We start from the raw sequence: 16,543 nt of genomic DNA, 5'->3' as shown, positions 1-16,543 counted from the left end.
CTCTTACCCTTATGTTACTTACTCGATCAAACCACCTCACACCACACATTGTCCTCAAACATCTCATTTCCAGCACGTCCATCCTCCTGCGCACAACTCTATCCATAGCCCACGCCTCGCAACCATACAACATTGTTGGAACCACTATTCCTTCAAACATACCCATTTTTGCTTTCCGAGATAATGTTCTCGACTTCCACACATTCTTCAAGGCTCCGAGGATTTTCGCCCCCTCCCCCACCCTATGATCCACTCCCCTTTCCATGGTTCCATCCGCTGCCAGATCCACTCCCAGATATCTAAAACACTTTACTTCCTCCAGTTTTTCTCCATTCAAACTTACCTCCCAATTGACTTGACCCTCAACCCTACTGTACCTAATAACCTTGCTCTTATTCACATTTAGTCTTAACTTTCGTCTTTCACACACTTTACCAAACTCAGTCACCAGCTTCTGCAGTTTCTCACATGAATCAGCCACCAGTGCTGTATCATCAGCGAACAACACCTGACTCACTTCCCAAGCTCTCTCATCCCCAACAGACTTCATACTTGCCCCTCTTTCCAAAACTCTTGCATTCACCTCCCTAACAACCCCATCCATAAACAAATTAAACAACCATGGAGACATCACACACCCCTGCCGCAAACCTACATTCACTGAGAACCAATCACTTTCCTCTCTTCCTACACGTACACATGCCTTACATCCTCGATAAAAACTTTTCACTGCTTCTAACAACTTGCCTCCCACACCATATATTCTTAATACCTTCCACAGAGTATCTCTATCAACTCTATCATATGCCTTCTCCAGATCCATAAATGCTACATACAAATCCATTTGCTTTTCTAAGTATTTCATATATATATATATATATATATATATATATATATATTTATTTATTTATTTTGCTTTGTCGCTGTCTCCCACATTTGCAAGGTAGCGCAAGGGAACACGAAAGAAATGGCCCAACCCACCCCCATACACATGTATATACATACACGTCCACACACGCAAATATACATACCTATACATCTCAATGTATACATGTATATACTCACACAGACACATACATATATACCCATGCACACAGTTCACACTGTCTGCCTTTATTCCTTCCCATCGCCTCCTCGCCACACATGGAATACCATCCCCCTCCCCCCTCATGTGTGCGAGGTAGCGCTAGGAAAAGACAACAAAGGCCCCATTCGTTCACACTCAGTCTCTAGCTGTCATGCAATAATGCCCGAAACCACAGCTCCCTTTCCACATCCAGGCCCCACACACATATATATATATATATATATATATATATATATAAACAGAGGTATAAGTTTGTTGAGTATTCCCGGTAAATTATATGGGAGGGTATTGATTGAGAGGGTGAAGGCATGTACAGAGCATCAGATTGGGGAAGAGCAGTGTGGTTTCAGAAGTGGTAGAGGATGTTTAGATCAGGTGTTTGCTTTGAAGAATGTATGTGAGAAATATTTAGAAAAGCAAATGGATTTGTATGTAGCATTTATGGATCTGGAGAAGGCATATGATAGAGTTGATAGAGATACTCTGTGGAAGGTATTAAGAATATATGGTGTGGGAGGCAAGTTGTTAGAAGCAGTGAAAAGTTTTTATCGAGGATGTAAGGCATGTGTACGTGTAGGGAGAGAGGAAAGTGATTGGTTCTCAGTGAATGTAGGTTTGTCACAGGGGTGTGTGATGTCTCCATGGTTGTTTAATTTGTTTATGGATGGGGTTGTTAGGGAGGTGAATGTAAGAGTTTTGGAAAGAGGGGCAAGTATGAAGTCTGTTGTGGATGAGAGAGCTTGGGAAGTGAGTCAGTTGTTGTTCGCTGATGATACAGCGCTGGTGGCTGATTCATGTGAGAAACTGCAGAAGCTGGTGACTGAGTTTGGTAAAGTGTGTGAAAGAAGAAAGTTAAGAGTAAATGTGAATAAGAGCAAGGTTATTAGGTACAGTAGGGTTGAGGGTCAAGTCAATTGGGAGGTAAGTTTGAATATAGAAAAACTGGAGGAAGTGAAGTGTTTTAGATATCTGGGAGTGGATCTGGCAGTGGATGGAACCATGGAAGCGGAAGTGAATCATAGGGTGGGGGAGGGGGCGAAAATCCTGGGAGCCTTGAAGAATGTGTGGAAGTCGAGAACATTATCTCGGAAAGCAAAAATGGATATGTTAGAAGGAATAGTGGTTCCAACAATGTTGTATGGTTGCTAGGCGTGGGCTATGGATAGAGTTGTGCGCAGGAGGGTGGATGTGCTGGAAATGAGATGTTTGATTACAATGTGTGGTGTGAGGTGGTTTGATCGAGTAAATAATGTAAGGGTAAGAGAGATGTGTTGAAATAAAAAGAGCGTGGTTGAGAGAGCAGAAGAGGGTGTTTTGAAATGGTTTGGGCACATGGAGAGAATGAGTGAGGAAAGATTGACCAAGAGGATATATGTATCGGTGGTGGCGGGAACGAGGAGAAGTGGGAGACCAAATTGGAGGTGGAAAGATGGAGTGAAAAAGATTTTGTGTGATCGGGGCCTGAACATGCAGGAGGGTGAAAGGTAGGCAAGGAATAGAGTGAATTGGATCGATGTGGTATACTGGGGTTGACGTGCTGTCAGTGGATTGAATCAGGGCATGTGAAGCGTCTGGGGTAAACCATGGAAAGATGTGTGGGGCCTGGATGTGGAAAGGTAGCTGTGGTTTTGGGCATTATTGCATGACAGCTAGAGACTGAGTGTGAATGAATGGGGCCTTTGTTATCTTTTCCTAGCACTACCTCGCACACATGAGGGAGGAGGGGGATGGTATTCCATGTGTGGCGAGGTGGCGATGGGAATGAATAAAGGCAGGCAGTGTGAATTGTGTGCATGGGTATATATGTATGTGTCTGTGTGTGTATATATATGTGTACATTGAGATGTATGGGTGTGTATGTTTGCGTGTGTGGACGTGTGTGTATATACATGTGTATGGGGGTGGGTTGGGCCATTTCTTTCTTCTGTTTCCTTGCGCTACCTCGCAAATGCGGGAGACAGCGACAAAGCAAAATAAATAAATAAATAAATATATATGTGTGTGTGTGTCGGAGGTGGAGGGAACGAGGAGAAGTGGGAGACCAAATTGGAGGTGGAAAGATGGAGTGAAAAAGATTTTGAGTGATCGGGGCCTGAACATGCAGGAGGGTGAAAGGCGGGCAAGGAATAGAGTGAATTGGATCGATGTGGTATACCGGGGTCGACGTGCTGTCAATGGATTGAATCAGGGCATGTGAAGCGTCTGGGGTAAACCATGGAAAGTTGTGTGGGGCCTGGATGTGGAAAGGGAGCTGTTGTTTCGGGCATTATTACATGACAGCTGGAGACTGAGTGTGAGTGAAGGGAGCCTTTGTTGTCTTTTCCTGGCGCTGCCTCGTGCACATGAGGGGGGAGGGGGATGTTATTCTGTGTGTGGTGGGGTGGCGATGGGGGTGAGTAGGGGCAGACAGTGTGAATTGTGTGCATGTGTGTATATTTGTGTGTCTGTGTGTGTATATATGTGTGTACGTTGGGATGTGTGGGTGTGTATGTTTGCGTGTGTGGAAGTGTGTGTGTGTGCATGTGTATGGGGGTGGGTTGGGCCATTTCTTTCGTCTGTTTCCTTGCGCTACCTCGCAGGCGCATGAGACAGCGACAAAGCAAAATATAAAAAAAATAATATATATATATATATATATATATATATATATATATATATATATATATATATATATATATGAAGTTTCAGTTTTCTAAATTGTTTCTTACATTTTTCATATGTATATATATGTATGTGTGTGTGTGTGTATATGTGCGTATGTATGTGTATGTGTGTGTATGTGTATATGTATATACATATGTATATTATCCCTGGGGATAGGGGTGAAAGAATACTTCCCACGTATTCCTCGCGTGTCGTAGAAAGCGACTAGAGGGGACGGGAGCGGGGGGCCAGAAATCCTCCCCTCCTTGTATTAACTTTCTAAAATGGGAAACAGAAGAAGGAGTCACGCGGGGAGTGCTCATCCTCCTCGAAGGCTCAGAGTGGGGTGCCTAAATGTGTGTGGATGTAACCAAGATGTGAAAAAAGGAGAGATAGGTAGTATGTTTGAGGAAAGGAACCTGGATGTTTTGGCTCTGAGTGAAACGAAGCTCAAGGGTAAAGGGGAAGAGTGGTTTGGGAATGTCTGGGGAGTAAAGTCGGGGGTTAGTGAGAGGACAAGAGCAAGGGAAGGAGTAGCAATACTCCTGAAACAGGAGTTGTGGGAGTATGTGATAGAATATAAGAAAGTAAATTCTCGATTAATATGGGTAAAACTGAAAGTTGATGGAGAGAGGTGGGTGATTATTGGTGCATATGCACCTGGGCATGAGAAGAAAGATCATGAGAGGCAAGTGTTTTGGGAGAAGCTGAATGAGTGTGTTAGTGGTTTTGATGCACGAGACCGGGTTATAGTGATGGGTGATTTGAATGCAAAGGTGAGTAATGTGGCAGTTGAGGGAATAATTGGTATACATGGGGTGTTCAGTGTTGTAAATGGAAATGGTGAAGAGCTTGTAGATTTATGTGCTGAAAAAGGACTGATGATTGGGAATACCTGGTTTAAAAAGCGAGATATACATAAGTATACTTATGTAAGTAGGAGAGATGGCCAGAGAGCGTTATTGGATTACGTGTTAATTGACAGGCGTGCGAAAGAGAGACTTTTGGATGTTAATGTGCTGAGAGGTGCAACTGGAGGGATGTCTGATCATTATCTTGTGGAGGCTAAGGTGAAGATTTGTATGGGTTTTCAGAAAAGAAGAGTGAATGTTGGGGTGAAGAGGGTGGTGAGAGTAAGTGAGCTTGGGAAGGAGACTTGTGTGAGGAAGTACCAGGAGAGACTGAGTACAGAATGGAAAAAGGTGAGAACAATGGAAGTAAGGGGAGTGGGGGAGGAATGGGATGTATTTAGGGAATCAGTGATGGATTGCGCAGAAGATGCTTGTGGCATGAGAAGAGTGGGAGGTGGGTTGATTAGAAAGGGTAGTGAGTGGTGGGATGAAGAAGTAAGAGTATTAGTGAAAGAGAAGAGAGAGGCATTTGGACAATTTTTGCAGGGAAAAAATGCAATTGAGTGGGAGATGTATAAAAGAAAGAGACAGGAGGTCAAGAGAAAGGTGCAAGAGGTGAAAAAGAGGGCAAATGAGAGTTGGGGGTGAGAGAGTATCATTAAATTTCAGGGAGAATAAAAAGATGTTCTGGAAGGAAGTAAATAAAGTGCGTAAGACAAGGGAGCAAATTGGAACTTCAGTGAAGGGCGCAAATGGGGAGGTGATAACAAGTAGTGGTGATGTGAGAAGGAGATGGAGTGAGTATTTTGAAGGTTTGTTGAATGTGTTTGATGATAGAGTGGCAGATATAGGGTGTTTTGGTCGAGGTGGTGTGCAAAGTGAGAGGGTTAGGGAAAATGATTTGTTAAACAGAGAAGAGGTAGTGAAAGCTTTGCGGAAGATGAAAGCCGGCAAGGCAGCAGGTTTGGATGGTATTGCAGTGGAATTTAGTAAAAAAGGGGGTGACTGTATTGTTGACTGGTTGGTAAGGTTATTTAATGTATGTATGACTCATGGTGAGGTGCCTGAGGATTGGCGGAATACGTGCATAGTGCCATTGTACAAAGGCAAAGGGGATAAGAGTGAGTGCTCAAATTACAGAGGTATAAGTTTGTTGAGTATTCCTGGTAAATTATATGGGAGGGTATTGATTGAGAGGGTGAAGGCATGTACAGAGCATCAGATTGGGGAAGAGCAGTGTGGTTTCAGAAGTGGTAGAGGATGTGTGGATCAGGTGTTTGCTTTGAAGAATATATGTGAGAAATACTTAGAAAAGCAAATGGATTTGTATGTAGCATTTATGGATCTGGAGAAGGCATATGATAGAGTTGATAGAGATGCTCTGTGGAAGGTATTAAGAATATATGGTGTAGGAGGAAAGTTGTTAGAAGCAGTGAAAAGTTTATATCGAGGATGTAAGGCATGTGTACGTGTAGGAAGAGAGGAAAGTGATTGGTTCTCAGTGAATGTAGGTTTGCGGCAGGGGTGTGTGATGTCTCCATGGTTGTTTAATTTGTTTATGGATGGGGTTGTTAGGGAGGTAAATGCAAGAGTTTTGGAAAGAGGGGCAAGTATGAAGTCTGTTGGGGATGAGAGAGCTTGGGAAGTGAGTCAGTTGTTGTTCGCTGATGATACAGCGCTGGTGGCTGATTCATGTGAGAAACTGCAGAAGCTGGTGACTGAGTTTGGTAAAGTGTGTGGAAGAAGAAAGTTAAGAGTAAATGTGAATAAGAGCAAGGTTATTAGGTACAGTAGGGTTGAGGGTCAAGTCAATTGGGAGGTGAGTTTGAATGGAGAAAAACTGGAGGAAGTGAAGTGTTTTAGATATCTGGGAGTGGATCTGGCAGCGGATGGAAACATGGAAGCGGAAGTGGATCATAGGGTGGGGGAGGGGACGAAAATTCTGGGGGCCTTGAAGAATGTGTGGAAGTCGAGAACATTATCTCGGAAAGCAAAAATGGGTATGTTTGAAGGAATAGTGGTTCCAACAATGTTGTATGGTTGCGAGGCGTGGGCTATGGATAGAGTTGTGCGCAGGAGGATGGATGTGCTGGAAATGAGATGTTTGAGGACAATGTGTGGTGTGAGGTGGTTTGATCGAGTGAGTAACTTAAGGGTAAGAGAGATGTGTGGAAATAAAAAGAGCGTGATTAAGAGAGCAGAAGAGGGTGTTTTGAAGTGGTTTGGGCACATGGAGAGAATGAGTGAGGAAAGATTGACCAAGAGGATATATGTGTCGGAGGCGGAGGGAACGAGGAGAAGAGGGAGACCAAATTGGAGGTGGAAAGATGGAGTGAAAAAGATTTTGTGTGATCGGGGCCTGAACATGCAGGAGGGTGAAAGGAGGGCAAGGAATAGAGTGAATTGGAGCGATGTGGTATACCGGGGTTGACGTGCTGTCAGTGGATTGAATCAAGGCATGTGAAGCGTCTGGGGTAAACCATGGAAAGCTGTGTAGGTATGTATATTTGCATGTGTGGACGTATGTATATACATGTGTATGGGGGGGGGTTGGGCCATTTCTTTCGTCTGTTTCCTTGCGCTACCTTGCAAACGCGGGAGACAGCGACAAAGTATAATAAAAAAATAAATAAATATATATATATATATAAATATATGCATGTATGTATATATATATATATATATATATATATATATTTTTTTTTTTTTTTTTTTTTTATTCTTTGTCGCTGTCTCCCGCGTTTGCGAGGTAGCGCAAGGAAACAGACGAGAGAAATGGCCCAACCCCCCCCATACACATGTATATACATACGTCCACACACGCAAATATACATACCTACACAGCTTTCCATGGTTTACCCCAGACGCCTCACATGCCCTGATTCAATCCACTGACAGCACGTCAACCCCGGTATACCACATCGCTCCAATTCACCCTATTCATTGCCCTCCTCTCACCCTCCTGCATGTTCAGGCCCCGATCACACAAAATCTTTTTCACTCCATCTTTCCACCTCCAATTTGGTCTCCCTCTTCTTGCTCCATCCACCTCCGACACATATATCCTCTTGGTCAATCTTTCCTCACTTATTCTCTCCATGTGCCCAAACCATTTCAAAACACCCTCTTCTGCTCTCTCAACCACGCTCTTTTTATTTCCACACATCTCTCTTACCCTTACGTTACTTACTCGATCAAACCACCTCACACCACACATTGTCCTCAAACATCTCATTTCCAGCACATCCATCCTCCTGCGCACAACTCTATCCATAGCCCACGCCTCGCAACCATACAACATTGTTGGAACCACTATTCCTTCAAACATACCCATTTTTGCTTTCCGAGATAATGTTCTCGACTTCCACACATTCTTCAAGGCTCCCAGAATTTTCGCCCCCTCCCCCACCCTATGATCCACTTCCGCTTCCATGGTTCCATCCGCTGCCAGATCCACTCCCAGATATCTAAAACACTTCACTTCCTCCAGTTTTTCTCCATTCAAACTCACCTCCCAATTGACTTGACCCTCAACCCTACTGTACCTAATAACCTTGCTCTTATTCACATTTACTCTTAACTTTCTTCTTCCACACACTTTACCAAACTCAGTCACCAGCTTCTGCAGTTTCTCACATGAATCAGCCACCAGCGCTGTATCATCAGCGAACAACAACTGACTCACTTCCCAAGCTCTCTCATCTCCAACAGACTTCATACTTGCCCCTCTTTCCAAAACTCTTGCATTCACCTCCCTAACAACCCCATCCATAAACAAATTAAACAACCATGGAGACATCACACACCCCTGCCACAAACCTACATTCACTGAGAACGAATCACTTTCCTCTCTTCCTACACGTACACATGCCTTACATCCTCGATAAAAACTTTTCACTGCTTCTAACAACTTACCTCCCACACCATATATTCTTAATACCTTCCACAGAGCATCTCTATCAACTCTATCATATGCCTTCTCCAGATCCATAAATGCTACATACAAATCCATTTGCTTTTCTAAGTATTTCTCACATACATTCTTCAAAGCAAACACCTGATCCACACATCCTCTACCACTTCTGAAACCACACTGCTCTTCCCCAATCTGATGCTCTGTACATGCCTTCACCTCTCAATCAATACCCTCCCATATAATTTACCAGGAATACTCAACAAACTTATACCTCTGTAATTTGAGCACTCACTCTTATCCCCTTTGCCTTTGTACAATGGCACTATGCACACATTCCGCCAATCCTCAGGCACCTCACCATGAGTCATACATACATTAAATAACCTTACCAACCAGTCAACAATACAGTCACCCCCTTTTTTAATAAATTCCACTGCAATACCATCCAAACCTGCTGCCTTGCCGGCTTTCATCTTCCGCAAAGCTTTACTACCTCTTCTCTGTTTACCAAATCATTTTCCCTAACCCTCTCACTTTGCACACCACCTCGACCAAAACACCCTATATCTGCCACTCTATCATCAAACACATTCAACAAACCTTCAAAATACTCACTCCATCTCCTTCTCACATCACCTCTACTTGTTATCACCTCCCCTTTTGCGCCCTTCACTGCAGTTCCCATTTGCTCCCTTGTCTTACGCACTTTATTTACCTCCTTCCAGAACATCTTTTTATTCTCCCTAAAATTTAATGATACTCTCTCACCCCAATTCTCATTTGCCCTTTTTTTCACCTCTTGCACCTTTCTCTTGACCTCCTGTCTCTTTCTTTTATACATCTCCCACTCAATTGCATTTTTCCCTGCAAAAATCGTCCAAATGCCTCTCTCTTCTCTTTCACTAATACTCTTACTTCTTCATCCCACCACTCACTACCCTTTCTAATCAACCCACCTCCCACTCTTCTCATGCCACAAGCATCTTTTGCGCAATCCATCACTGACTCCCTAAATACATCCCATTCCTCCCCCACTCCCCTTACTTCCATTGTTCTCACCTTTCTCCATTCTGTACTCAGTCTCTCCTGGTACTTCCTCACACAAGTCTCCTTCCCAAGCTCACTTACTCTCACCACCCTCTTCACCCCAACATTCACTCTTCTTTTCTGAAAACCCATACAAATCTTCACCTTAGCCTCCACAAGATAATGATCAGACATCCCTCCAGTTGTATATTATCCCTGGGGATAGGGGTGAAAGAATACTTCCCACGTATTCCTCGCGTGTCGTAGAAAGCGACTAGAGGGGACGGGAGTGGGGGGCCAGAAATCCTCCCCTCCTTGTATTTTTTTAACTTTCTAAAATGGGAAACAGAAGAAAGAGTCACGCGGGGAGTGCTCATCCTCCTCGAAGGCTCAGATTGGGGTGCCTAAATGTGTGTGGATGTAACCAAGATGTGAAAAAAGGAGAGATAGGTAGTATGTTTGAGGAAAGGAACCTGGATGTTTTGGCTCTGAGTGAAACGAAGCTCAAGGGTAAAGGGGAAGAGTGGTTTGGGAATGTCTGGGGAGTAAAGTCAGGGGTTAGTGAGAAGACAAGAGCAAGGGAGGGAGTAGCAGTACTCCTGAAACAGGAGTTGTGGGAGTATGTGATAGAATGTAAGAAAGTAAATTCTCGATTAATATGGTAAAACTGAAAGTTGATGGAGAGAGATGGGTGATTATTGGTGCATATGCACCTGGGCATGAGAAGAAAGATCATGAGAGGCAAGTGTTTTGGGAGCAGCTGAATGAGTGTGTTAGTGGTTTTGATGCACGAGACCGGGTTATAGTGATGGGTGATTTGAATGCAAAGGTGAGTAATGTGGCAGTTGAGGGAATAATTGGTATACATGGGGTGTTCAGTGTTGTAAATGGAAATGGTGAAGAGCTTGTAGATTTATGTGCTGAAAAAGGACTGATGATTGGGAATACCTGGTTTAAAAAGCGAGATATACATAAGTATGCTTATGTAAGTAGGAGAGATGGCCAGAGAGCGTTATTGGATTACGTGTTAATTGACAGGCGTGCGAAAGAGAGACTTTTGGATGTTAATGTGCTGAGAGGTGCAACATATATATATATATATATATATATATATATATATATATATATATATATATATATATATATATATATATCGAGAACATTATCTCGGAAAGCAAAAATGGGTATGTTTGAAGGAATAGTGGTTCCAACAATGTTGTATGGTTGCGAGGTGTGGGCTATGGATAGAGTTGTGCGCAGGAGGGTGGATGTGCTGGAAATGAGATGTTTGAGGACAATGTGTGGTGTGAGGTGGTTTTATCGAGTAAGTAATGTAAGGGTAAGAGAGATGTATGGAAATAAAAAGAGCGTGGTTGAGAGAGCAGAATAGGGTGTTTTGAAATGGTTTGGGCACATGGAGAGAATGAGTGAGGAAAGATTGACCAAGAGGATATATGTGTCGGAGGTGGAGGGAACGAGGAGAAGTGGGAGACCAAATTGGAGGTGGAAAGATGGAGTGAAAAAGATTTTGTGTGATCGGGGCCTGAACATGCAGGAGGGTGAAAGGAGGGCAAGGAATAGAGTGAATTGGATCGATGTGGTATACCAGGGTTGACGTGCTGTCAGTGGATTGAATCAGGGCATGTGAAGCGTCTGGGGTAAACCATGGAAAGTTGTGTGGGGCCTAGATGTGGAAAGGGGGCTGTGGTTTCGGGCATTATTACATGACAGCTAGAGACTGAGTGTGAACAAATGGGGCCTTTTGTTGTCTTTTCCTAGTGCTACCTCGCACACATGAGGGGGGAGGGGGATGGTATTCCATGTGTGGCGAGGTAGCAGTGGGAATGAATAAAGGCAGACAGTGTGAATTGTGTGTATGGGTATATATGTATGTGTCTGTGTGTGTATATATATGTGTACATTGAGATATATAGGTATGTATATTTGCGTGTGTGGACGTGTATGTATATACATTGTGTATGGGGGTGGGTTGGGCCATTTCTTTCATCTGTTTCCTTGCGCTACCTCGCAAACGCGGGAGACAGCGACAAAGCAAAATGATAATAATAATAATAATAAGATATCTTTCTTTCATACTATTCGCCATTTCCTGTGTTAGCAAGGTAGCGTTAAGAACAGAGGACTGGACCTTCGAGGGAATATGTTCCTTCTTTTGGAAAATTAAAAAGAAAACGAGAGGGGAGGATTTGTAGCCACACGCTCCCTTCCCTTTTAGTCGCCTTCTACAACACGCAGGGAATACGTGGGAAGTATTCTTTCTCCCCTATCCCCAGGGAAATATATTTATTTATTTATTTTGCTTTGTCACTGTCTCCCGCGTTAGCGAGGTAGCGCAAGGAAACAGACGAAAGAATGGCCCAACCCACCCACATACACATGTATATACATACACATCCACACACGCAAAAATATATACCTATACATCTCAATTTATGCATATATATATACACACACAGACATATACATATATACACATGTACATAATGCATACTGTCTGCCTTTATTCATTCCCATCTCCACCCCGCCACACATGGAATAGCAACCCCCTCCCCCCTCATGTGTGCGAGGTAGCGCTAGGAAAAGACAACAAAGGCCCCATTTGTTCACACTCAGTCTCTAGCTGTCATGTGATAATGCACTGAAACCACAGCTCCCTTTCCACATCCAGGCCCCACAGAACTTTCCATGGTTTACCCCAGACGCTTCACGTGCCTTGGTTCAATCCATTGACAGCACGTCGACCCCGATATACCACATCGTTCCACTTCATTCTATTCCTTGCACGCCTTTCACCCTCCTGCATGTTCAGGCCCTGATCACTCAAAATCTTTTTCACTCCATCTTTCCACCTCCAATTTGGTCTCCCACTTCTCCTCATTCCCTCCACCTCTGACACATATATCCTCTTTGTCAATCTTTCCTCACTCATTCTCTCCATGTGACCAAACCTTTTCAAAACACCCTCTTCTGCTCTCTCAACCACACTCTTTTTATTACCACACATCTCTCTTACCCTATTATTACTTACTAGATCAAACCACCTCACACCACATATTGTCCTCAAACATCTCATTTCCAGCACATCCACCCTCCTGCGCACAACTCTATCCATAGCCCACGCCTCGCAACCATACAACATTGTTGGAACCACTATTCCTTCAAACATACCCATTTTTGCTTTCCGAGATAATGTTCTCAACTTCCACACATTCTTCAACGCTCCCAGAATTTTCGCCCCCTCCCCCACCGCATGATTCACTTCCGCTTCCATGGTTCCATCCGCTGCCAAATCCACTCCCAAATATTTCTATATATTTCTATATCTAAAACACCTCACTTCCTCCAGTTTTTCTCCCTTCAAACTTACCTCCCAATTGCTTTGACCCTCAACCCTACTGTACCTAATAACCTTGCTCTTATTCACATTTACTCTGAAATTTCTTCTTTCACACACTTTACCAAACTCAGTCACCAGCACATGCACATATTCATATTTACTCTCCTTCATCCATTCCCAACATCACTCCATCCCACAAGAAACAGCACAAATGCATGAGACTAAAAAAAAAAAAGAAATAATATGCACAGCCTCTCCTCCTCCTTGACGCCCAATCGCTGCCTCCTGCATCAGAGAGTTAGCGACAGGAAACAGACAAAGTAAGGTCACATGCTTACGCTCATTTTTAGCCATCATGTGTAATATACTGAAAACCACAGCTCCCTATCCACATTCAGGCCCCACAGACATTTCACATGGCCTGGTTTATTCCAGTAATGGCATGTTGACCCCAGTTTACCACATCGTTCCAGTTCACTCTATTCCATGCATGCCTTGCAACCTCCTGCATGTTCATGCCCCATTCGCTCTTAAATCTTTTTCACTCCATCCTTCCATCTCCAATTTGGTCTCCTGGTTCTTCTTCTTCCTTCCACTGCTGACACGTGTATACTCTTTTTTAGCCTTTCCTCACTCATTCTCTCCACATGTCCAAACTATTTCAACACACCCTCTTCTGCTCTCTCAACCACAGTCTTTTTATTTCCACACATCTCTCTTACCCATTCATTATTTACTTTATCAAACCACCTCACACCCTATATTGTCTTCAGACATTTCCAACACATCCACCCTCCTCTGCACAATCCTTTCTCCAGTACATGCCTTGCAACCATATAATAATGTTGGAATTACTATACCTTCAAACATACCCATTTTTGACCTCCAAGATAACGTTATCTCTTTCCACACATTCTTCCTCGCTCTTACAATGTTTGCCCCCTCCCCCACCCTGTGATTCAATTAAGCTTTCATGGCTCCATTCACTGCCAAGTCCCCTCCCAGATATCTAAAACAATTCACTTCCAGTCTTTCTCCATTCAAACCTACATCCCCACTAACTTGTCCCTCAACTTGCTGAAACTAATAACCTTGCTTTTCTTCACATTTACTCTTAACTTTCTCCTCTCACTCACTCTTCTAAGCTCAGTCACTAACATCTGCAGTTTCTCACTCAAATCAGCCACCATTGCTGTATCATTGTCGAACAACAACTGACTAGCTTCCCAGGCCCACACATCCCTAACAGACTGCATACTTACCTTGCTCTCCAAGACTTGCATTTACCTCCTGCACCACTCCATCCATAAACAAATTGAACACTCATGGTGACACCACTTACCCTTACAACAGACTGACCTTCTCTGGGAACCATTCACTCTCCTCTCTTACTACTCACACATGCATTGCACTCTTCATAAAAACCTCTCTGCTTCTAGCAGCTTTCCTCCCATACCATATATCCTTAAAACTTTCCACAAAGCATCTCTGTCAACCTATCATATGCTTTGTCGAGATCCATAGATACCAAATACAAATCCATTAGTTTTTCAACTGTTTGTCACACATTCTTCTGAGCAAACACCTGATCATGCACACATCTACCATTTCTGAAACCTCACTGCTCTTCCCTAATTTGATGCCCTGTACATGCCTTTGCCCTCTCAGTCAGTGCCCTCCTACACAACTTAATGGGTATACTTAACAAACTTATGCCTCTGTAGTTTGAACACTCACATTTATTCCCTTTGCCTTTATACAGTGGCACTATAAATGCATTTCACCAATCCTCAGGTACCTCGCCATGATCCATACATACATTGAATATCCTTACCAACCAATTAACACAATTCAGTTAATTCAGTTGCAGTACCTTTAACTCCCACTGCCTTGCTGCATTTCATCTTCGGCAAGGCTTTCACCACCTCTTCTCTCTCCATCAAACCACTATCCATGACTCTCACTTTGCATACTACCCCGACCAGAATACCCTACATCTGCCAGTCTATCACGAAACACATTTAACAATCCTTCAAAATGCTCACTCCATCTCCTCACTTCACCAGTACCTGTTATCACTTCCCCTTTTTTCCCCTTCACTTATCACACACCCAGTTAAATGCCTTGGAGGTGTTGAAGGCTACAACAAATGTTTCACCAAAATCCCTAAGAGAGAAGGCTCTGAGGTGATTCTTATAGCAGAGATCACCATTTGACCCAATACCACATAATCCATACTGGTGATGTTAAAGAAAGGAATGGGATTCTAACCATTTGAGAAAGTGAGAATTTAAGAGTGTTTCTCTGACTTTGGAGATAGTAGAACTGAGAGGGATGTAGTTATAGTTTGAGGGGTTAGAGCAGTCTCCTTTCTTGGGGATGGGCTGCACCAAGGTGTGCTTCCAAGTTGAAGTAAGGGTGTAGGTTTTTAGACAGAGATGAAGGATTGTTGCTAGCTTAGAGGCTCACTCTTTTAGAACCCAAATAGGTATATCAGCTGAGTCATACACCATGTCCACCCAGGTTGCTTTGAACACAGGATTTCTTACATTTTAATTTTTTGCAGGGTTCAACTCTATCAAACAATATTTTGTGTTGTCATACTGCATTGCTGAGTTGTATTGATGTGAATACCTGATATCGTAAATTACATAAAGATCTAATGAATAATTTCATGGAAAAGTCTTGAGATATATGCCCATTAAAATACAAGTGTCATCTAGCACGACTGGGACTTACAGATTGGTAGGGCTGATAACATTGCTACTGGCTAGTCAGATGCCCACATAAGAGTATTAGCCAATTAAAACTCAGTTTCTGATAGACACAATGCACAGTAGCATTGCACCTACTTGGATAGTGTTTCCAAAAAATGGCTTTTTTTTCCCCACATAACCAGGACACTGGCAGGTCTTTAAAGCCTTTAGGGATATGGAGACTTGCAGTCAGAGTGGCTATTTTTAGGAGGGTTATCTCAGTAGCAGTCTTTTTCATGTATGATATCGAAGAAGAATATGGGTGTAGAGCAAGAGTTGCATCAGCAAGATTATATTGAGTAGGGAAATCAGTGTCAGGGAGGCCCTTGAGGATATGGAAATGATGAAATACAAAATATATTGTTTGGGGTTTGTGTCATTACTAGTTGTATATGAAATGTACATCTTGGGTTATCCTTTTCTATAATGCTGTATTTTTGCTTACAGGAGAACTCCCAGAACCCTACACTTGTTAGTGCCACATTAGAAACTCTCCTCAGATTTCTTAACTGGATTCCTTTAGGATATATTTTTGAAACCAAGCTCATCAGTACCTTGATATATAAGGTATGTGTTTTTCAGTTTTAGTTATTAGTGAATTCTTTGGAGTGAGTTGGTTACTGTTTGCTTATGACGCAACCTGGTGGTAGATTTTAGTGAGAATTGGCAGAACTTGGTTTCAGTTTGGGAAATTGTGTAACAGAAGAAATGTGAGAGTAAATGCAAATATAGACAAGATTATTAGGTTTAGCATTGGAGAGAGAGAGGTTAGTTGGGATGTGATATTGTTAGGGGAAAACTTAAAGAGTGAAGTGTTTTTGATATGCAGAAGTGGATATGGTAGCAAATGGTAACATGGGAGTATAAATGAGTCTTACTTGAATGGGTTGTACAGATGCAAGTTAT

The 16,543-nt window shown here is 42.9% G+C and overlaps 1 protein-coding gene across 3 annotated transcripts in view; it reads left to right on the top strand.

The window, feature by feature from the left end:
- emb (exportin-1 emb) overlaps positions 1–16,543 on the top strand; it is a 149,085-nt gene that overhangs the window by 37,486 nt on the left and 95,056 nt on the right. For all 3 annotated transcript variants that reach the window (XM_071678569.1, XM_071678751.1, XM_071678663.1), the window contains exon 6: positions 16,085–16,204. In XM_071678569.1, the coding sequence (XP_071534670.1) occupies positions 16,085–16,204 (120 nt within the window). The remainder of the gene's footprint in view (positions 1–16,084; positions 16,205–16,543) is intronic.

This window comes from Panulirus ornatus, chromosome 1 (genome assembly GCF_036320965.1).
Source record: "Panulirus ornatus isolate Po-2019 chromosome 1, ASM3632096v1, whole genome shotgun sequence".
Classification (NCBI taxonomy): Eukaryota; Metazoa; Arthropoda; class Malacostraca; order Decapoda; family Palinuridae; genus Panulirus; species Panulirus ornatus.
The sequence above is the reverse complement of the archived record's forward strand: the minus strand, read 5'-3'. Positions and strand labels throughout refer to the sequence as shown.